Below are 23,984 nucleotides of genomic sequence, written 5' to 3' on the forward strand. Positions count from 1 at the left end.
ATAAATACTTATTTAACTAATCATCTGAGCACCAATTTAGTGGCAGGACATTCCACTTGGCCTTGTTGCCATGGTTGGGTCTGAGTTTCTGACCTGGAGGTTCTCTGGTGTTGTATTTTGAAAGTCTCTGTTAGCAGCTGTTTGTTTTACCAGGGACCCAGCTCTCTCCTAGCCATTGTACTTTGTCTTCTATAATGCTCCTCTTAATGAGGTCCTTGAGTTAATGTTTTGGTGTGAAGCCACTGTGATAATGAGATTAAATCTACTCTCTTCCTCTTCATTTGTAAATAAATTTCCATAAGAGTCATTTTGACCTGAGGTTATTTTTTAATTGGGGATTGATAATTATTCAATTTGCTGGCCACCAAACCTTTTAATATTCTCCCAACCAAAATCCCTTTTTACCTCTTACACCACCCTGGGATCCCAGCATCCCTGCCCTGCCTAACCTTTGTGTGCCTAACCTAAGACTCTGTTTGGTGCTTGGAATTGTGGCTTTTTGCAGAAGCTCTACAAGCAGCTTACAGTCTAACGGGAACTGGGACTAGGCTTGACATTGTAGAAAATATAAGTAAAGGTAATGGAGACACCAGGGATATTATAATAAATCTAATAGCTGTGGGTACACACACTGGGTTGTAGGAGAGACGGACCAGGATAGAAAGACCAGAGTTTACTGGATTCACACAGGAATGACATTTGTTCTTAACTGTCACTCAGCTTTCCCTAGGCCAGGGTCTAGAAACAAACAGGCAAGGTAAAAGGGGCTTAACAGCTTTAATTATGTTTGACTAAAAGGTGGGATAGAGATGTGTACTCTAAAACCTTAAAACCTAATGACAAAACCCACAGGGAAAGGGGAGGATTTTCCTACTCTAATCTGAAGATCTATGTAGGCAGGGAAGTAATCTCTGGGTGACTGCCTCAGACCTGGACCTGCCAGGCTTGAGCAGCACAGCTAAGGGCTGATGTGGCTTTGGGGTTCTCACTGTAATCCCCCGATGATCTCTGGATGCCAAGAGCCAAGGTGGTCTCAGGTACCAAGTTGAGAGGGTGTGCTTGAGACACTGTCCACCAGATCCCAAACTTCTCTTCCCTTGAAACTGCACTGTAGATCTTGTCCTCTTTGCTAGATGCCACCACCACACAGGATCCCAGGGAAATCAGGATGCAGGGTGTCCTTTACTCTGAGATCTCCCAGGGCTAACCACAGTTTGTACTAACCCCTAATGGAGTCCCTCTCAGAGCACAAGACACTTCTTCCTGCTCCTTTATTCCATCTTGGAATTCCCAGCTCTAGCTCCTTCCTGCTAGATACACCTTAATTCTTAATTACTGACTAATCTAATCTTCCTCACAACAACATATACATACATAGTTATAATGCCAAGTAGAATGGGACCAGTGCAAAGGATGAGTATAGATAAAGTGCTGTAAGAGATTTGAAGACAGAGAGATCAATTCCCCCCAAGGTGAGGTGGCGAGGGGTCATGGATGAAGGAAGGCTTTATGGTGAAAGTAGCACCTGAGCAGTGTTTGAAGGAAGAGAAGAATTTCAACATCATGATGGAGGAGGACATTTCAGATCTGTGCCAAAGCATGGAAGTCAGAGAGTGCTGGTTGCTTTTACATGGAGAGAATAAAGTGGTAATTGGTCAACATTTATTAAGCACCTCCTATGGGCAAACAGTATGTCAAGTGCTAGTAATAAATACAAAGAAAAGCAAAATTCATTCCTGTCCTTGATGAGTTCAGGGTCTGCTGGAAGAGACAGCATACAGATAATTTGCATCTACAAGCTATATATGGGATGAATAAAAAATAATCAACAGGGGATGGTGCTAGAATTAGACAATTGGGAATAGAAGGGTGGGACTTGAAAGAAGCCAGGGAATCCAGGAGTCTGACTTGTATTGTATGTATGAGGGACATTCAATGAAAATTCCCAGAGCCAAGAGATGGAGGGTCTTGTCTGAAGGACAGCCAGGAGGCCAATGTCATTGGATCAGAGAGTTGGAAGGGAGATAGATATAAGAGGAAAAAAGGTAGGAAGTCTGTTATGTAGGGCTTTTAATGCACAGCAGAGGATTTTATAGTTTATCCTGGGGGTGATAAGAAGCCACAAAGTTTCTTGAGTAGGGGAGCATAGCATGTTACAACATTGAGCTGAGTTGAGGATGGACTAGATTGGGGAGAGACTTTTGGCAGATAGACCCACCAGCAGGCGATTGCAGTAGATCAAGTGTGAGGTGAGGACGGTCAGACTTGGGGCGGTCACTTGAGAGAAGTGAGGTAGACGTTGAAAGGTAAATTGGGGCCAAATTATACACGTTCTTCAATGCCAACATTAAAAGATCTGTTTTATCTTTTGGGTGATAGGTAATTAAAAAACAAACAAATAAAAAACCCTTAGCTTCTGTCTTTGAATCAATACTAAATATTGGTTCCAAAACAGAAGAGTGGTAATGGGGTTAAGTGATTTGCCGGGTGTCATACAACTAGGACATATCTGAGATCAGATTTGATCCTAGGACCTTCCATCTCTAGGTCTAACTCTGAATCCACTGAGTCACCCATCGGCCTCCCTTCCCTCCCCACCCTTTTCCCCACCCCAGGAAGTTTTTGAGCAGAGGTTGGGTTTGCCCATTAGGAAGATTATTTGGGCTGCTGTGGAGAGTTTCTAGGCCAAGGAGATAGGTTATACAGAAGAGCATAATAGTCTAAGGGGAAACATAATGAAGTATTGAATAATTAGGGTGGTCTCTGAGTGGAGAGATGGATGGTTTATATGTCAAGGTTGACTCAAGACTTGTTTAATTGGATGCAAGAAGATGAGGAAAAGAGAAGAGTCAAAAAGAGGACTACAAATTTAAAGTCCTAGGAGGATGGGGGGATACCATTAGAAGGAAAGTAGAAAGAAAGATTTTAAGGAAATTAGTTCAATTTTAAACAAATTGATTTCAGGGTGCTAGTGGGACCCTAAGGTGGAGAGGCCCATAGATGTGTTGAAGAAATGTCTAAATATCTATATATTTCAGGGCAAATATATTTAGTAGTCTTCTACAGAGAGGAAATAATGAAACTAGAAGAATAAATGATATTACTAAGGGAGAGAGGACCAAGGACAGATCCTTGAAACTGGGAAGTGGTATTGCTAAGTGTAGAAGTGGATTAGGAAATATATTGATTAGGCATCGATAAGATAAGAACTTTGAGAAAGGGGTCTTTGAGATTGCAGGCAAGGCAAGAGTGCTGTGCATGAGATCAGAACTTGGAAAGTAAGAAGCAGATAAAAATTCTGACAATTGGTAACTGAGCTGGGAGAGTTAAACGGACACTCACTCACTGGCTTCAGTTAGAGAAACTCTCTCTGGCTTCTGGTCAAGACAGATATCTCAGACCTTGCTCTTTGTTGTATATAAGGGAGAGAGAACTCTAAACCATCTGAAGGTATCTTGGAGAAAGAAGTTGGCATATCTGCTTTGGTGGAGAAAGGTTTTGAGAGAAGAAAGAGCAAAGGTGGTTTGCCTGGACTAGGCCATTTCAGGGTTACCCTTTGGTCAGCCAGCCTCTGCCACATTAGACTAACTTGGTGTTTACTTGGAGACATTTTTAATGATATTAAGTTAATTTTAATAAGGATTATAGTTAGATTGTAGTCAGATAGTGTTTTGGTGGGGTTTTAGTAAGTACTAGGCAGTTTCAGAGTAGCTTCAAGACACAGAAGAGTTTGCCATGAGACAAACAGAAAGTGGGTGGAGATAGTTTCCTTTTAGTGTTAAGGCTTCCTTGTTACTAATCCTTATACTTATATCTGTCAATATAAATAGATTTTTTTATAAATATATAATCTCCAAGTAAGTGATGTACTGGCCTGGTAAAGGGAAGTCACTCCTGGCTTTCCTTCTGAGGGGAGAGCTGAAAGATACTTTTGTGAACATCAACAAAGTATTTTACCACGGCATCCTCCTCAACAACCTAAATAATCCCAATATTTCATAATAGAGAAAAGAAAAGAGGATCAAGAACAGAGCTTAGAAACTGAGAATAAATGATATTGCTGAATGAATAAATGAAAAAAGATCTTTTATTTTTTAACCATTACCTTCTGTCTAAGAATAAATACTAAATATTGATTCCCAGGCCAAAGAGGGCTTAATAAATTGAGCTTAATAAATAACTTGCCCAGCATCACACAGCTAGGAAGTGTCTTGAGGCCAGATTTGAACCCCAAACCTCTTGTTTTTAGAATTGGTTTTCTATCCACTGAGCTACCTTGGCATCTCATAAGAGAGATATTTGAGAATCCCTTAAATAGCAAAGAGATCAAATCAATCAAGACTTAAAGAAATTAATTCAGACTATTTGGGAGGTCAAATACTAAAGCCAAAACCTCAAAATTGGTTATATAATGAGAAGACAGGACTTACTGGAAAAGACTTTGATGTTGAGAAAAATAGAAGGCAAAAGGAGAAGGGGATGTCAGATGTTGATGTCTTGGAAACAACCAATATAAATTTAGGATAGTCTTTGACAGATAGTGGAGGATAAGGGGGAGATGGGGTGAGAGGAGAGCCTTGGGTAATGCCCAGGCTTAGTCAACTAGCACTTCTTAAGTGCCCAATCCCTGTTCTCTGGGAGCTCACAGTTTAGTGGGGGAAGATAACAATCAGATATGTACCAAAAAGATATTGAGGCTCCTCTGTCAGAGGAGAGATGCGGGCATCAAGAAAGGCTCCTTGATTTTAAGGTGTGGGGAAAGAGTGGTAGGGAAGGAGCCAGAGACATTTATTTGAAAGATCAGAGGAGGATCAGAATAAGCCAGTGCCAAGAAAACTAAAGAAGGAGAGTGTAACTGTGTGATCTTGGACAAGTCACTTTATACCTGTTGCCTAGCCCATTACCATTCTTCTGCCTTAGAGCCAATGTTTAGTATTGATTCTAAGACAGAAGGTATGGGGTCAAAAATAATAACAATAAGAATTATAAACAATTTCATGCTATGAAAAAATCAAGAAGGATGAAGATTAAGAAAAAAGTCATTGAATTTTACATTTAAAAAATAATTGATGACTTTAGAGAGAGTAGCTTGAGTAGAGTGGTGCAAACTGAAACATTCTCATTTGCAGGGATATAAGGAAGAGGGGATGATGAGAGTAGGTGTGTCAAAATGCATAATAAACTTCCCCCCCAAAAACCCCTTACCTTCTGCCTTAGAATCAATACTATGTACTGTTCTAAGGTATAAGAATGGTAAGGGCTAGGCAATTGGGGTTAAATGACTTGTCCAGGGTCACACAGTGAGGAAGTATCTGAGGCCAGATTTAAACCCAAGACCTTTCATTGCTAGCCTGGCTCTTAATCTACTGAGTCATCCAGTTAAACTCTCATAACAACTTAAAAACCAACAGGGATATGTAATTATGCCAGCCACAGAATACAACAAATCAAGGTTTCTCTCTGACCCTTTTCTCTTCCCACTTTGAGACCATCTGTCCCTGGGCCCCTGTAGTCTGGCTTGTGGTAAGCACCCTGTTCATTCCACCTCTGCAGTTTGTAGAAACTTGCTTCTAGGATGACTTCAATCTTTTATTTAGCATTCTCTGGCTCTAGCTGTTCTGCCATTTCTTAATCCACATAATTGCAATCTTTCCGGGTATATAGTTCTCCATATTGTTTATGGCGTATTAGGGGAAACTTGATTGAATGCCTCCCCAAAATCCACATATATTTACTGCATTCCTCTAATCCTGCAAGTCTAGTTAAATTAATCTTGTCAACAAAAAAATCGATTTTGCTATCCCCAACCTTACTCTTTTTGTGAGTCAATGCTGGCTACTAATAATCACTACTTCTCGTTCTTTTTTTTTTTTTTCTTTAGAATATTTTATCATGGTTACATGATTCATGATTCCCCCTCCCCAGTTCTTTTCTCCACTCTCTCGGAGCTAACAAGCCAGTTCCACTAGGTTATACATGTATCATTGCTCAAAACCTATTTCCATGTTATTCATATTCATACTGCTGCTCATCCTAAAGGCTTGCAAAACATATTTAATAATCTATTCTATAGTTTGGGTCTGGATAATTTCTAAAATCGATATTTTAGAAATTTAGCTTATTTTTCTCATCTCTGGTCTTTTGGTGCCATCTAAATTCTCTATTAAGCCTTCAAAGGTCACTCTTAATGGTTTTTAGCACATCAAGGTGAAATTTCACTCAGGTTTGAAGATGAACTCATGTTCATGAAGCTGTTTGTTCTTCATCTGCCTTAGGTTCTTGTTTCTTCTGTCCTCTATTATTTCCCACTTTAAAGACTGTCCTCCTTTTTTGGGGGGCAGCTAGGTAAATAGAGAGCTGGCTGGAATCAGGAAGACTTGTCATGTTGGATTAAATCTCCCCTCAGACTCACTCTTGTGACCTTGGTCAAGTCACTTGACCCTGTTTGCTTCAGTTTTATCATCTGTAAAATAAACTGGAGAAGGAAATGGCAGATCACTATTATCCACCAAGAGCCAAATGGGATCATGAAGAGTTGGACTTGAATGAAAAACAATTAAACAACAATCCCAGTTCTGGATAAGACAGATGCAGAAACAGAACTTAAGTTACTTCACTACCCTGAAATCTGTTGAGTGTGCCATCTGTTTCAAGTAATGAGCCTGTCTTTTCAATATTCTTCCTCTAAACATAGCTTATCACCCCCATCTTCCTGGTTATTGACATAATTGTGTTTGTAATAGGAATTTCATTCTCAAGAACAAGCCATCTCTCTGTTTTTCATACTAATTTTTTAAATCTTTTTTTGGTTTAAACACCCCCCCCCCCGAAAAATCATGTTTCCATAGACAGAGCAGAACATAAAGATTATATATGAAACCATGAATACACATCTCATACTGTTTGTGCTTTGTGTTTTTTATCTTACAAAGATATTTTATTTTACCAATTACATGTAATAACAAATTCCCACCTATGTTTTCCTGTTATATGATCCAAATTGTCTCCCTCCCTCTTTCTCCACTCCTGAAGCTATTTTTATTTATTTTGTTAAAATATTTTTCAGTTACACTTAAAACAATTTTGAGTTCCAATTTCTCTTTCTGTTTCTTGGCCCTCCCTTCTACGCCTTAAGAAGGCATAAGTTGCTAGGAAAACTGAAAATAATTTGGCAGAAAGTAGGCATTGACCAATATTTCATACCATATACCAAAATAAAGTCAAAATGGATAACTGATTTAGGCATAAAGGGTATCATAAGTAAATTAGGAGAGTATTATCATAGAAAAACTAATATATGGCTAAGGGGAGAGTTTATGACCAAACGGGAGATAGAGAAGATCAGGAGAAGTAAAATGGATAATTTTCATTATTTGAAGTTAGAAACTTGATACAAACAAAACAAATGAAGCCAAAATTAGAAGAAAAGCGAGACAGCTTGGAAAGGCCTCCAGGAATTGATGCAGAGCGAAAGGAGCAGAGGCAGAACATTGTACACAGAGACCAATAAGCTATGGTAAAATAGAATGTAATGTACATCTGTACTGGCAGTAATGCAATGACCCAGGACAATGCTGAGGGATTTATGGAAAAAAACACTACCCACATTCAGAGGAAGAACTGCAGGAGTGGAAACACAGAAGAGGGGCAACTGCTTGAACACATGGGTTGAGGCAGACGTGACTGGGGATGTAGACTCAAAACTACCACACCAATGCAACTATCAACAATTTGGAAATGGGTCTTGATCAATGACACATGTTAAAACCAGTGGAAATGTGCAGCGGCTATTGGGGGGCTGAAGGGGAAAGTAAGAGCATGAATTATGTAACCGTGTTAACTTTTCTAAAAAATAAATATTAAAAAAAAAGGCAAAGACAACTGTGGAGGTGGGGTAGATTTACAAGTTTCTCCGATAAAGGACTCATTTCTCAAAAATACAGGGGACTGAGTTAAAGCTATAAGAATGAGCCATTCCCCCAATTGGTAAATGGTCAAAGAATATGAACAAATTTTCAGCAGAAGAAATCGAAGCTATCAATAGTCATATAAAAATATTCTAAGTCACTATTGTAAGAATGGAAAGCAAGATCTGACATTTTGAAAATGTCAGAATGTTGAGGAAGCAGATTCAGTGACTGTTGTAAGAGAGCAAGGACTTCTGGGGTTGAAGAGCCTGAGGAGCAGCTTTTGGAGGAAGGAAGCCAGAGAGGGAGGTGGTTAAAACTGGCTTGTGACCCTAGGAGTGAGCTTTGGGGGGCTTTGTTCATGATATACAAAAGAAGATCTGCTTTTTTCCAGAGACAACTTATTTCCTGTGATTCACTTATACCTGCAACAGTGCCAACAGAGTTGGGGAGGGGGTTTCTGGACTTCCTTTGGGGAGCCAATTCCTGAACCCCACTTGCCTTGGGCTTTGCCCAGTATCCCTCCTTGACTTATATGAATCATAGCTTTAGATAGATAAATTAGTGGGCTTTGGAAAGCAAAGCTGTGTTTGGGGAACACCCTGTCTATCCCTAGGGTCTTAGACTTGGTGGCTACCTGGCATGGTGAAGGGCTTTTGGGAATTAGGAGTCATCCTGCTCCCTCTTTCCTGTTGAACCCCTATTCCCATTATCTCTGCTAGTTGTTTCTTGAATTAAACACCCAAGATTATCCAGTCAGATCTGTGTGATTCTATTGGTGGGAGACTACTAGAAGGGAGTCAGACTGACCTCCATTTTAAGCCTGACTCCCCTCCTGTGAGTAAGGGGGAAGTTTCTGTGTACCCTCACTGGCACTAACATCCTATCAGGGTTACTTACACTCCTTTCGGGGACAACATCCCTACAACCCCTATACCTGGGCACGACCTTCCAGAGTTCCTATTTTCACTCGGGGAACCCCATTTTTCTCCCAGTAACTAGGGGTGACTGTGAGGGAGGAGGGGTCATTCCACATCTCCCTTGCCAGTTCCCAACTACACCCCAATCCTCCTAATCACCCCCACTTGTTACACTATTGATTAGGGACATGCAGATTAAAACAACTGTGATACTGCCTCACACTTAACAGATTGATTAACATGACAGAAAAGGAAAAAGATAAATGCTGGAGGAAATTTGGGAAAATAGGTACACTAATGCACTGTTGGTAGAGCTGTGAATGGTCTAATTATACTGGAAAACAATTTGGAACCATGCCCAGAGAGTTATAAAATTGTGTGTATCCTTTGATTCAGCAATACCACTGCTAAATCTGCATCCCACAGAGAGCAAAAAAAGGGAAAAGGACTTGTTTGTTCAAAAATATTTATAGCAGCTCTTTGTAGAGGCAAAGAATTGGAAATTGAGGGGATGCCAATCAATGAGGAATGGCTGAACAAGTTGTGATAAAAGAATGTGATGGAATACTATTGTGCTGTAAGAAATGGTTTCACCAGAATGGTTTCAGAAAAACCCAGGGAGTCTTATATGAACTGATTCAAATTGTATTGTACAAAACAGCAAAACTTTGTACATAGTAACAACAATATTGTAATGATGATCAGAAAGAGTGACTTAGTAACTTTGATCAAGACAGTGCCATCGGACCCAAGATAAAAAACAAAACTGCTATAGAGAGAGAGAGAGAGAGAGAGAGAATTATAATTCTTGAGTGTAGATTGAAGCATACTTTTTTATTTCTTTATTTTTCTTGGGTCTTTTTTTTTTGTCCATGTTTACTTTTGCAATGTGACCGATATGGAAATATATTTAGCTTGATTTCACATGTATAATCAATATATATCACTTGCCTATACTGCTTGCTTTTTTAAAAAGGTATCATTCCACATATTATTTTTTAAATTATCTTCTCTATTCTTCCTTCTGAATTTCCTTCTGTTCCCCTCTGTGCATTGAAAAAAATTTTTCCATGTTCTTTTTCAAAAAAAGAAAAACCACTTGGTAACTCATTTCCTATCCCCTCATAAAATATCTCACCCAGGACAACTGTTACCTGCCTCTGGGGAGCTTACTGTCTAGGAGATATTTGTGACATCAAGGGAGATCGCTGTACCAAATGATTTTCATAATAAATGGATTAGTGAGAATGTTAAGAACCACTGACCAGTTGGAGCTAAGCAACAATTATTAGAACCTTTTTGAAGAGGCAGCTGAAAAGTTACTTTTTAGAAAATAGCTAATTGTCCTTCAAGGAATGACGGAATTGCTCCAAAGGAGTATCTGACAGTGGGTCCACTGCAAATTAATGTTACACAGCATCACCTGGGCCTTCATCACTGCCACACAATCTGATTATACCTCACTTATCAACTCATTCTCCCACTTCATAGTAGGAGAACCCTTTCATGCCTCCTCCAACCTCCTATAGGCGCCCTCTCCCCTCCTTCTCAGCTTGCCTTGTTCATTTGTTTCTCCCTTTTCTCCTTCCTCATCTCCAGTCATTCATTGCCTTCTGTTAATTATTTTCTTCTCCAACTTTGTCTCACATGAAGTGACGTTATTCCTTACTAAGGTAACCCTTCTCTTTGTTCAAGCAATCCAATTCCATCCTGTCTCCACCAACAGGTTGCCTCTTTTGTGATCTCCACTTTTTCATTTATTTTCTTTGAAAATTTTTATATTTTTTCAGTTGTATTTAGAAATAATTTTTGACAATTGTTTTTTGATGTTTTAAAATTCAAATCCCCCTGTCTTTGTCATGAATAGCCTGAGATAGATTATACCCATACAGTCACATAATACATATTTCCTATTACTCATATCATGATAGAAGACACATCACACATACACTAGAAATCTCATTAAGGAAATATAATGGAAGATGTCACGCTTTGATCTTCACTGAGTTTCAATAGTGCCTTCTTTGGCTATTGAAAGGAGTGGGTTTGATCACTTAAGTTGTTGGTAAGATTCAAAAGTCCAATGTCTCAGTCTGATTCAGACTGATGGGCCCAAATGGCTGCCTTCAGACCTGGATATCTCAATAATGCAATCTGACTGCTATGTTTAGTTGACAAAGGGTTTTATATATAAAATAAACAAAGAAAGGGAATGGGAAGGAAGGCCAAGGAATTTCCCTAGCACTAAACCTATAATGCTCCTCCCACCGAACTAAGAGGACCACATGGACCTGCCTTTTTCTTGCTGCTAAATAACATCCTAACCTCTTTGAAATGTAACCCAAAAAACCTAACTAGCTATCCTGACTATGGCCACTCCATAGTCTGGTAAAGGCAATATAGTTCAGTTTGCTGAATTAGGATGGTGACTGGATATCAGAGTCACCCAAGGCCCTACAGGCAAAAGCCTTAAGTCTCCTTGGATACAGACAGATTACAGTCTTGATTAAGGCTGACTTTCTTCTCAGGAACATAACTGTCTATTAAATTCAGATCAGGAACAAAAGGCAGTCCAGAAGCTGGAAAGCTGGTTGATGGCTCCACTCAGGGCAGGTCAGTTAACTTTCTGTCACTTAACCCTCAGAGTTCTGAAGGAAACCCGCAACCACCTTCCTGCTTGAGGCTTCAAGCCCTGTCTTTATCCTGTCCTTACATTTCTTTGGAACCCTCTTCTTGGTGTTCTGTTCAGGATTCCTTTTCATTGCATCCTGTATCTTTTCCAACTCACCTTCCTCTTTTCCTATTTTTAATACTATGGATAGCATTTTCTTCATGAGTCCTTTGTGATTATCTTGGAGACTTGCTTTGCTGATAATGGTTCAGTCCTTCACAGTTGATCATCTTATATTTCTATTACTGTCTACATTGTTCTCTTGGTTCTGCTTACTTTACTTTGTATCTGTTCATATAAGTTTCCAGGTTTTTTGGAACTCAGTCCTGCTCATCATTCTTATGATGTGCAATAGTATTCAATTACAAACAAATACCACAACTTGTTTATCCAATCCCCAAGTGACTCCCCTTCATTTTCAATCTCTCATTGTCTACTATCACATTTCCTACTGCCTAGGAAAATGCTCATGTCTCTCTCATCTTTTTATCTGGTTCTTCCATTCCTGTTAACTATCATCTTATATCTTTTTTGCCCTTTGTTGCTAAACTTGAAAAGCTATCTACCACAGGTGCTTCCTCTTTCTCTCCTTTGACTCTTCTTAACCCCTTACAATCTGTTTTCTGATTTTTATTCTACTAAATTTGCTCTCTCCAAAGTGACCAATGGTCTCTTAGTTGTCAGATCCGGTAGCCTTTTCTTGGTCTTATATTTTGACCTCTCTGTAGTTTTAGTTAATTCCTGATACTCTCCTCTCTAGGTTTTGGGATATCATACTTTCCTGATTACCCTGCCCACCTGACTGCTTCTTCTCTATCTATTCCTCTCCCCTCAATTTTTATATATATACATATATATATTTCTTAATTTAAAGTATTTTTTCCAAGGTTGTATGATTTATGTTCTCTCCTTCCCCTCTCGCTCTCAAAGAGTTGACAAGCAATTCCACTTTGTTATATATGTATTATCACTCATACCTATTTCCATATTATTCATTTGTGTAATAGAGTAATCTTTTAAAACCAAAACTCCAAATCCTATACCCATATAAACATTCTTTGTCTATTCTACTGAATCATCTTCCAGATCATTCTTGTAGAGGTCCCTTGGACTTCTGTATTGGACCCTCTTCTTTTCTCCCTCTATATTTCTTCCTTAAGTGATCTCATTATCTTGAGCTTTGTGCTCATGATTCTTAAATCAACTTACCAATCCCCAAACTCTCTGTTCAACTCCAGTCTTAACTCCAAGTACCTTTCAGATATCTCCAACTGGATGTCCAGTAGACTTTCTAGACTCAATAAGTTCAAAAGGGAACTCTTTATCTTTCCCCCTAAATCCTCTACTTCTACTTTTCCCTTTTACTATAAAGCACTATCATTCTCCCATCCCTCAGGTTTGCAAGCTTGAGGGTCCTCCTAAGACTCCCCATTGTCTCTCACTACCTCCTGTCCCAATATCTAATCTATTGCCAAGGCCTCCTGGCTTCCTCTTTGAAAATCTCTTGAATATATTCTTCTCTTCTGACAATAGATAGAGTTGGGGAAGTCAGAAGGCAATTATGACTACAATAGTTGCTAGGAGTGAATTGGTTGTTAGTGTAATGATGAGGTTATACTCTTATATATATAGGTCTTTATCATCCTGCTCTTTGATTACTGCAGGAGCCTGTGGGTCTGTCTGCCTCAAGTCTCTTCCCACTTGAATTCAGCCTCCTTTCAGCCACTAAAGTGATTTTCCTAAAAGCAGGTCTGATCATGTCACTCAATAAAAACTCCAGAGCTTCCTATTGCCTCCAGGAGCAAATATACTCAGTTGGGCATCCAAAATCTTTAATTACCTAACTACTTCCTACCTTTCCAGTCTCCCAATATGTACTCTTTGATTCAGTGACCCTGGCCACCACAAACAAGACACTCAAGCTTTCAGCTTTGGCATTTTTCTCTGTTGTCCATTCCTAGAATGCTCTCCCTCTTCCGTTGATTATTGATCTCTCTGGCTTTCTTTAAGGCTCAGCTAAAATCTCACTTTGTACCAAAGTCTTTCCTAACCCATTTTAATTCAATTTAATTCCTTCTCTCTTTTAATTATTTTCTTTTTATCCTGAATATTACTGGATACATATTTATTTGAATGTGAGCTTCTTGAGGGCAGAGACTTTTCTTTTGCCTCTTTTTGAAACTCCAATTCATAGCACAGTGACTGGCACAAAATAGATCCTCAATAAATGTTTATTGAATGATGGATTAGTCAGAAGTAGTAGTAGTGGTTGGAGACTTCCTACTAAGGGGTTACTTCGGCAGAAACTGATGAGAACCGAGACAATTTGCAGTCTTCATGAGACCTGGTGTTTGAGATGAGATAGAAAATTTCTCAAGATTTATCAGATTAAGTAATGGTTCCTCACTACTGATTATTCATGTGACCACAAGTAACATTTATGTTTTGGGGAAATCACTTTAATGACTGAATGGAACATGGATTGGAGCAGGGGAGAGACTTGAGACAGGCAGACCCACCAAGCAGGCTGTGGCAGTCGGGATCCCCTTAGTGGAGGATCCAGGGAGCAGCTCTTAGAAGGAAACGTTGAGATGGTGCTTTGGGGGAATGAAAAATGTAGCCCACACTGGAAGGGGGGGGGGGTGCCTCTTCTCTGAAGGGGACTTCATGAATGTGTTTTTCTGCTCTTCCTCTCGAGTCCAGAGGGAGGGAATACGGATGTGGCTTCTGAGTGGCTCTTTGAGCATGCCCAGGTGTGGCCACCGCTGAAACTCCCTCCTCTCATCTTTTCCTCTGACGTCAGAGGGCTAGGACTATGGCCTCCAGTTGGGGAGAATTGAGGCAGTTTCAGGACTTACAGACACACGTGGTGTTTACTTTCGTTTTCCTGGGAAAGGGGAGGAGAGGCAGGCAGGGCAGCCTGATCCGGAGAGATTGTAGGAGGTGTCTCAGCATGTAGCAGGGACAAAAATGGGGTGAGTATGGGGAAAGAGTGTGTATGTATGTATGTATGTCTTTTTCTGGGTGTTCCTTCTACCTTGTGGCAGAACATCTGTGTGCTTGTCGATGTGTATCCTCAATGGTGTGTCTTAGTGTGCTTCTTTGTGTGTGTATAGGAATGCAGCTGCCGGTGCCCCTCAGGGTGTCCTTTAGCTGGGTTCTATAAGGCATCCAGGAATAATGAAGCAAATGGTTTCTCCACGCCCTGGGCTGGACCTCCCCAGCTTCAGTAATTTCCCTGTGGTAGAGGACCCCCCTCCCCCTTCATTTCTCCATGCTTCATTTAAAGGACCCTCCCTTTGAAACAAGAGGGCTTTTATAATGGCAAGGACCTGAGCAGATATTATATTCCTTATAAACAAGTGGAGACATTAGTGAATTAGGGCTCTTTCCTCCCTAAGGTAGCTGCTTTCATTCCGCAGGCTCTGGTGCCAAGATGGTATGGTGGCACATCTAGTGAGTGATAGGGTGTGGAATGAGGTCAGAGGGAGAAGAGAGACGTTTGGGAACGACCTTCTTATCTCCCTGACCCCCCTTGGATTCTGATTGCTCTGCCCTGGCTCAGAAATCTCTTGGCTTGCTGCTTTGAAAAATCTATCACTTTCCCCTCAGCTCCCCCCTTTTTTTCAAGGGGAGGTGGGAGAGAGAAAAAGGGACTTTTGTTCATGGGGGGGGGGGGATGTAAATTAAAAAAAGAAACAGACCAGCCCCTTCAGTAGGGAAACAGGACCATATTGTGAGGTGACTGGAGGAATATTTATCCCAAAATCCTAAGTAATAACTGGAGCTCCCTTCCTTGTGCCTCCCGCAGGCTTGGCCAGATTGCCCCTGGTGTTGAGTTTGGAAAGAAAGGGGAGGAGGAATACCTTCCAAGTGCCCTAAGAGAGCTGGTGGGATATGAATTGGGCTTTTGGAGAGCCTATAAAGGAGGCTTGATAGGTCACTCTGGTGAGGTCTGGGACTTAGTTCTAGCTGGATGGTTAAAAAATGGTTGGATTGGGGGGCAGCTGGGTAGCTCAGTGGATTGAGAGCCAGGACTTGAGAGAGAAGGTCCTAGGTTCAAATCTGGCCTCAGCCATTCTCAGCTGTGTGACCCTGGGCAAGTCATTTAACCCCCATTGCCTAGCCCTTGCCACTCTTCTGCCTTGGAGCCAATACACAGTATTGACTCCAAGATGGAAGGTAAGGGTTTAAAAAAAAAATGGTTGGATTGATTGGATTAAGGGCAGTTAGGGAAGGCCTGGGGATTTTTCCATGGAAGGATCATATAGATTATCCATCTGTTTAAGAGTTAGAAGGTGCCTCTGAGGCCATCTAGTCCCAATATTTCATTAAAAACAACAACTACTTACTGTGTATTGGTTCTGAGGCAGAAAAACCTTAAGGGCAAGGCAGCGGGGAGTTAAGTGACTTGCCCAAGGTCACACAGCTAGGAAGTGTCTGAGGCAAAATTTGAACCCAGGACCTCCTATCCCGGAGGGGGGAGGCTGACTATCCTAGCTGTTCCCCCAATATTTCATTTTTATAGTTGAGGAGACTGAGGCTGAGGGATATTAAGTGATTTACCCAGATCTTTGTCATCTGAGAGGAGATTTTGAGTCTTGAGGGGAATTAAGGAGGGTCCTGACCTTGTGACTGTGGATTATTTGCTGTTCTAGGGTTTTGTTTACTGAGTGCTTTTAGGGATTTTACAAATCAAAGATACTCCCTGGCCCCTGGGGGTTACCCTGACCTAAACTGAGCCACCCTGACTGGGGAGGCGCTCTTTGTGCCCAGCCCTTCCTGGATCTAGCCCTGGAGACAAAATAGTGGAGGCTGCTTGGAGAGGAAGTTTTAACCCTTTTTGTATCCTTGACCCCTTTGGCTCTCTGGGGAAACTGTGTAAACACATAAAGTATACCATATTTAAAAGGGCGCTAATTCTAATCAAATAACAGTTGTCAAAATGTTTTTTTTTTTTCTTAATCCCCTGGTTTGGGTTTGTTTTTTTGGATGGTTTTCATTCCCTTGTTTTATTGGATGAGATGGCTCTATGGGTTGGTGGGGTGGGGGGGAGAAGAGGAAGGAGCTCCAGCCTGAGGACCTCAAAGGTTTGAAGAGGAGATTATTGTTTCCCCTGCCAGGAGGTACCTGTTTAGTGAGCCAGTGCCCACAGTGCCTGGGTCTCTGTGCCACTTCCCAGCTATTTCCTGACAGGATCCTGACCCTTTGGAAAGCTAGGAGGAAGAATCTCCCTGCCCCAGTTACTGAGTCACTTCTGGGGTTCCTTTATCTGGGTTCTATGTGCTGAAGACATCCAGGAATAATTAAGCAAACACCACACCCTAGACTTGGAAGGAACTCTCCTTCATCTGCCAGGGGCAGAGGCTCTGTCTCTTCATCCCCCTTCCTCAGGGCAGGACTCTCCTGCCACTTCTGGGCTTTGCTGTACTGAGAGGAAATGGGAAAGGATGTGGTAGAAGGGGGGCTGGTGACAGCTAGCCTACTGTAGTGACAAAGGGCCCCGAGGGGCAGGGAGGGAGGAGAACAATCCCAGCTGGCACAGCATCTGCTGAGAGAACTCTGAAGACTGAGTGAAGCCAGGGACGAGATTGTGTGAGGGCTGGGGTCTTGGAAGCCAGGAGCCAAGTCTTTCTCAGTTCTAAGAGAGGTTGGATTTGGTTTTCCCGAGAATCAGCAGTGATAGCCATCCAGCCTGAGAACCAGCAAAGGTCCTTGGGAATGGGGCAAGGAAGAAGACTGGAGCCCTGGTGGGTCCGACCACAGGGAAAGCTCCAGCTCTCCATCATGGCAGAGGCCAGTGGAGCCCAGCATCTTGGCCTGGCTTCCCAGAGGCAGGGCTTGTTGGAAGCCTCACTTTGGTTCTTTAGGTGTCTTAGATTCAGCTTCATGCTCAGGCTCGCCCTTTCTAACACTGAGGTTTGAGGTTTGCACTGAGTAATAAAAGGCATTTTCCTTAAATAACCAACTGGAACAGAATCTGGATGAGTGATATAGACAAGTTTAGTTTTGGGAACCCTGTGGAGACAGATGCCAGGGGCCCATGGGTGGGTCTCCAACATAGGTTTGAGAGCTTGTGTTTTCACTGTTAGTGTGAAGAGGAAGACTATTTCATACTAAGAGCAAGAGGCTTGAGCTCAGAGGGACCAAAAGCAACAGAAATGCCTAAAAAAGGGCTTGACCCCAAGGGATTGATTGATATGAGAGGGAACTCTCCACCCCTTCTTTTTTTTTTTTTTTCCTTTGGAGAGGTGGAAAATTAGAGGTGTGGAACACTACATTTTATATCCAAATTTTGGCATAGTTTTGCTGAGCTTTTCGTCATCTTTTTATTCTTTAATACAGAGAATTTAAAGCAGAAAGGGACCTTAAGGCTGTCTAGTCCAACCTCGGCATTTTATAGAAGGAAATTGAGGCCCAAAAGGGATTAAGTGACTTGCCCAAGGTTAAGCAGGGAGTGAAAGAGGCACAATCTGAACCCAGGAATTCTGATTCCAAAACTTTTGCAAAAGGTGATATTTCTGTCATATCACATAGCAACAAGCCAATTGCAAAAACATCAATAATAGCCTCTCCTGAAAGGGACTGGCAAAACCCAGCTAGGACAAAGTATTCCACTCTATACTGGGTAACACAAATGACAAAGCCAGTTCCGAGTCTTTTTCTTTAACCCAGATTGTATAACAGCAAACCCTCAAACTACATGTAAGGGAAGGTTGGCCTGCTGCTTTCCCCCCTCCAGTTCAGCCTGTTCACATCCTGTTTTTAAGCAGTGCATAGATCCTGTGGCCCTTCCTGTTCACAGGGCACAAACCAATGGGGCCCACACTGGTTTTGGTTCTTCTCACTTTGATTGCTGAAGATACATACACTGGGAAATGATATCTTTCAAAATTTATTCTTTTACAAACGTGAAATGCAGAAATGGAAACCATAGAGCAATTCTAAATTCCTAAAGAATTCTTGAGTCCAATGAAGAGATGGAAAGATAAAAAATAAGACAGTCATAAATTAAGAGTTGGGGAAGTGATCTAATCAAATCTCTTCCTTTTAAAGCTGAGAAAACTCAGAGATGGGAAATGTCATGTCCAATATCATCCATGGTCAATGCTAGAGCCAAGAGCTGGGCAGAGCTGACCAGGCTTCCAGAAAAATCACATGAATGATGGAGATTTGAGGTCTAGGAAGAGGAAGACATTTGCCCAAGGCAGTGGAGTGAGGATTTCAATCTAGAGCCTCCTCTAACTTCAAATCGGAATGACAGCAAAGCCCAGGGCAAGCAGGATTTTTGTTTTGTTTTGTTCATGTTTATGAGGTCTCCAGGGAAGAACCTCCAGTTAATAGAAGTCAGATGTCTGTGTGATTCTTGGTAAACATAAATCTTGAGAAAGCATTGATGGGGGGAATGGAGACATAGGTAGTCAAAAATGAGAAAGTTGTGGAAATCACTTCTCAGGACAGCTAGATAGTAGATAGTTAGGCCTGGAGATGAAAAGTCCTGGGTTCCTATCTGGCCTCAGACATTTCCCTAGCTGTGTGATCTGGGATAGTCACTTAACCCCAGTTGCCTTACTCTTTCTGCAATGCTCTTCTACCTTGGAATTAATACTGCTCCTGTGAGGAAGGTCTTGGGAAAATAAACTCTTGGAATGGAACTTCACTTTGAGAACCTGGAATATTTCTTGCTTCAGTCTGGGATAAGCCTATAGCAACTGAGGATGCTGGATGGACAATTACATATGGTCCATCCTAGGCTGCATCTGAAGGATCCCCTTATGGGATATGGGGCATGTCCAGTGGAGCAGGGTTTCTGCAGGGATGTGAGTGGAGTCTACATGGATTTCCTTTGTTGAGGTGAGGGGGAGCAGCATTGGGAGGTGAGAGGGTGGTCCAGTGGGGGTGGCAAAGATTGGCAGAAACTTTCAAGCTCTCAGCGATTGGCACAGCCTCAGAGATAGAGCTAGAGATCAGGGAGGTTGTATCACAGGAAGGTCTTATGATGTCATCAGAAAGCCCTGGGGATGTAAGGAAAGGCCCCTGCTATGAGGGAGCTTTAAACTCCTGGACTGTAAACCTGCAGAGGTAGACCAGAGCCAGATTGTGGAGCACCAAACAAAGGAGTTTGTGTTTGATCTTAGAGTCAAGAGTGAGCCACTGGGGTTTTTTGAGGAAGAGGTTGGCATGGTTGGATCTGTTCTACAGGTTATTTTGGCAGCTCTGTGGAAGATGAATTGGGCAGGGGGAAAGGCAGGAGGCAGGGAAGCCAGATAGGGGACAATGGCAGTAAACCAGGCAAGAGGTGATGAAGGCTTTCAGGAAGTAAAGTGGTTCTGGCGTGAGTAGGGAGAAGGGAACAAAAACAAGAGATGTTGTAGAGGTACAATTGACAAGATTTGTCAACTAATTGGATTTGGGAGGTGAGATGAGGAGTAGAGGATGACTGAAATGGAGCCAGAGAAAATGATGGTTTGCTGATTCTCTTAACAGAAAATAGATATGGGGGGGGGGGGGAGATAATGACTTGCTTTGATTAGAAGATGTCCAGTTAGAAATCACCAGGTAGAGTTCAAGAGACAGACTTGGGGTTGGAAATAATAGGGACAGCTCCGTGACACAGTGAATTGAATGCTGGGTCTGGAGTCTGTGGAAGACTGAGTTTCCATATCCAGTCTCAGATACTTTCTGACTGTATGACCTTGGGCAAATCATTTCACCTGCCTGCCTTCGTTTCCTCTGCTGTAAAATGAGGATAATAATAACACCTATTTCCCAGGGTTGTTGTAAGGACCAAATGAGGTAATATAAACCACTTATCACAGAGTAAATGCCACATAAATGTTAGCTGCTATTTTTTAAAAATTCTTTTAAAAGTTTATTTATTTAGAATATTTTCTCCATAGTTACATGAATCATGCTCTTTCCCTCCTCTCTTCCCACAGCTGCTATTATTCTTGTTGAACTTACAGGAGATATGTTCAGCTATGCCTCTTTCAATGATTATGTTGAAGGAGGAGAATTTGGAGAGAGCAGTGTCTAAACCTAGAGAAAGGAGAGGATGTCTAGGGAGTGAAAAGAGAGTCCACAATATCAGCTGCTATAGAGAGGTTGAGGACAATGAGGAATGAGAAACTGGGTTGTTGATTTGGCAACTAAAAATGATTGGTCACTTTTAAAATAACTTGGAAGAAAAACCTGCATGAAATAATGAGGGGCAAAATGAGTAGAAGCAAGAAGACATTATATGTACAGCTATGGAATTCACATTTGAAGAATAATTTTTAAATGTTCATCTCTAGAGAAAGAACTGATAAGTAGAAGCACAAAAGGCATAAAAAAGAAAGACGATGGTTGGAAAGAATAGTCTAGTAATTGCCAAATCTGAAAGCCAGCTTCTGAGATAGTAGGTTGTGTAAGGGTTAAATTAGGAGTTTTGACAAAAAGGGAGAGCAACTTTTAATAACTTAAGTTTTAATGAGAATATAATAATTATAAATGAATATTATTCCTCTAAGCCAGAGAAAAGGAAACTTGTAACAGCTTTTAACAATTTAGTTTTATTAAAACAGAGATAGTAAAAGAATATAGTAAAATGAATATAGTAAAGGAGGGAAATATAGGAAAGAAGTAGAGAAAGAAATTTCTTAATGTCTAGTCATCCTATAACTGCCTATATCTACCTATAACTACCGCTAATCACAACCACCCCATAAAGTTCCAACCCAATCCACCCAATCAAAACCAACTCAATCAGTGTTTAATCCATCCCCAATTAGGTCTGTCAATGAAGACCAACCACCACCAAAAAGTTCTTGAACCAGAAAGTTCAAGAAAGAAAAAACCTAACAGCTCAGACTAAAATCCCAAAGCCAAAAGGTCCTCTACAGGCTAAAGCCCTCTCTGTAAGCTCAGGCTCACCTTTTATATTCCAGCAACTAAACACCAACCACCAACCCAACACACTCAGCAGCCAACTTCCCTACAACTCTCAGCACCTGTCTGTCAGCAACTGACGCTGACCCCTTTTTATATCCTCTTCTTACCTCACTTCTTGTCTCTAGTTTCTGCTTCCTTTCACTGTGGGCTGGTTAATCCCTACACATCTCTATGGTAAGAGGACCTCCAGGTCCCCAGTTAAATTAGAGAAAGGGATGAAGAATTGCCTTTTACACTTGTAAGGCAAGATTGCAAGGGGTTGAGAAACGAGTGAGAGGTGATGAAAAGGAGGCAAACAGGTGTAGACAACTTTTTCTAACAGTTTGACTGTGAAAGGGTTGGGAGGACTAGAAGAGGAGGATGTGTGTTATTTTAAGGGAGTATGTGCCCAGAGGTTATGTGAAAAGGATGTTGCATTTTTAGATTTTTAATAAATGGGTCAAAATTTATTGAAACTCTTTGAAGATTTTAAAAAGATTAGAATCTTATGTTTCCAAGTTTTCTAAGTGCTTACATATGAGTTTTTATATGGGACGTAGATTTGTTTCCCTCGATAAAAGATGACTTAAAAATGGCTTGTTAGTTGCTGGGGCTCCATGTTGTTATTAGCTAATGTCTCTGGGACAAAAGTACTTGGGAGGAGGTGTTCTTCATTAATGATAGTGTGTCTGAATCCATATTTCAAACATGTTCCTTAATACTTGGAAATTTCTTTTGACTGATCTTGTGGGAAAAGATTAGCTTCTCCTTGTAGCACATAAGCGAAGTAAAATGGGGCAGCCCTGCTATTGCTACCTTTGTCCCTTTGTCAATCTGTGTGCTTTCATTCTGATGGAGTGTATCGAAGGGAGCCAACCTCTATCGGGTAGAACATTCACTCTTTCCTTAGAATGCCCTTCAGACTACATGACAGGTGGTTGGTGTAAGAGGAGAAATGATCTGACAGAGGGGCTAAACGAAGGTCACCAGTGCTCAATTTGTTTCATGTTTTTAAAATGAAAATAAATATAAAGTTTTCATTTTTCTTTCTCACATCCTGAAGGATGGATACCCCACTTTGGAGACCAACTGCCTTCAATGTCCATTCAACAAAGCCTTCCCTCCCTCTGCATCCTTCTACCACGGCAATCTCATCTCCTGTTTGTGGCCTTTGTCATCTCCTCTATACATGCAGAAAATTTCCACATCTGCTGAGTTACAAAACCTCTCCACTCCTGTCCCTGGTCCTAGCTCTACCTGGATGTCCCATCAGCACCTCACATCCAACATTCCTGCAGCTGGGAGCTCATCTTCCCCTTGAGTTCTCTGTCAGTGGTGCGAACATCTTTCCTAATCCTGGAATGGTGACTTGCTTACTGCCTAGTTCCCAGCCGATCTGTTGCCACATCCCGTCCATTCTATCTGCTCATTATCTCTGGAAGGATGTCCCTTCTCTTCTCACATTGCCAGCACCCCAGTTCAGAGCCAGAAACCTTTCACCTACATCATTATGCAACAGCCTCCTAATTGGCTTCCCTGGCTTCATTCTCCCTTTGTTCCAAATGACTCATCCATGATACATGCCCAAATCATTTTCCTAACATACTCAAAAACTTTCAGAGGTTTCTTAGTGTTAGAATACAAACTTTTTATTTTTGCTTTCAAGGCTTCCCACAGTTTGGTGGAAGCCTACCTTTGTAGCTTTCCCTCTTATTACTTTCTGGTAATCTCCATTCCAGCCAAATTGCCTGTTTTCATCCTAAAGGGAGGGGAGTGTCATATTTTTAAGCACCTACTAGCTACAGGCACTGTGCTAATAAGCACTTTACAAACATTTTCTCATTTGATCCTCACCAAAAAAAACTGTGTAGGTGTGAGGTAGGTGCTAGTATGATGCCAGTTTTGCAATGGAAGAAACTGAGGTAGACTAAGAATTATTGCCCAGGGTCACACAGCTAATGTCTGAGGATAGATTTGAACCCAGGTTCTCCTAACTCCAGATTGAGCTATCTAACCAGTCAGTGCCACCTACCTGCCTCTTTTTCTTTGTGTATTGGCTTAATCCAGTGCCTTGCAATGGATGCTCCTCCCTCCTCCCATATCTGTTGAATCTTCTCCATTTTGCCATGGCTTAGTTCAGGTGCCAAGTCTATGATCTAGTACAGTGGTGTCAAATCAAAATAGAAACGAGCCATTACACAATATGTAACGACTTCATGTGCACTTAGAAAACTGTGTTAACATTATCTACGTTTTATTGCATTTTAATTTATTTTGTTAACTATTGCTCAGGTACATTTTAATCTAGTTCTGGTAGTATGTCCTGGATTTGAAGTCCAATTTGAATTATTTTTCTCCTTTGTGTGACCTGGGGAAAATCACTTTACTCCCAACCAACTGTTTCCTCACATTATAAGCTAGGAATTTGCTTAGGACTATGTAGAAAAAATCAAAAGCTCCTATCATCAAGCAGATTTTTTTTTTAAATAAACCCTTACCTTCTGTCTTCGAATCATTACTGTGTATTGGCTCCCAGGCAGAAGAGCAGTAAGGGCTAGACAATGGGGGTCAAGT

The 23,984-nt window shown here is 41.2% G+C and overlaps 1 protein-coding gene across 4 annotated transcripts in view; it reads left to right on the plus strand.

Moving 5' to 3' along the window:
* SHISA5 (shisa family member 5) overlaps nucleotides 1-23,984 on the plus strand; it is a 49,134-nt gene that overhangs the window by 20,902 nt on the left and 4,248 nt on the right. Inside the window, exon 1 of one of the 4 annotated variants that reach the window (XM_044684418.1) lies at nucleotides 14,441-14,473. The exons of the other annotated variants lie outside the window; for them this stretch is intronic. Coding sequence (XP_044540353.1) covers nucleotides 14,469-14,473 — 5 coding nt within the window. The 5' untranslated portion in view covers nucleotides 14,441-14,468. Of the gene's footprint in view, nucleotides 1-14,440; nucleotides 14,474-23,984 lie in introns of those variants that run through there. 4 annotated transcript variants of the gene reach the window in all.

The sequence above is a fragment of the Gracilinanus agilis genome, chromosome 1 (genome assembly GCF_016433145.1).
Source record: "Gracilinanus agilis isolate LMUSP501 chromosome 1, AgileGrace, whole genome shotgun sequence".
In the NCBI taxonomy this organism is placed as follows: domain Eukaryota; kingdom Metazoa; phylum Chordata; class Mammalia; order Didelphimorphia; family Didelphidae; genus Gracilinanus; species Gracilinanus agilis.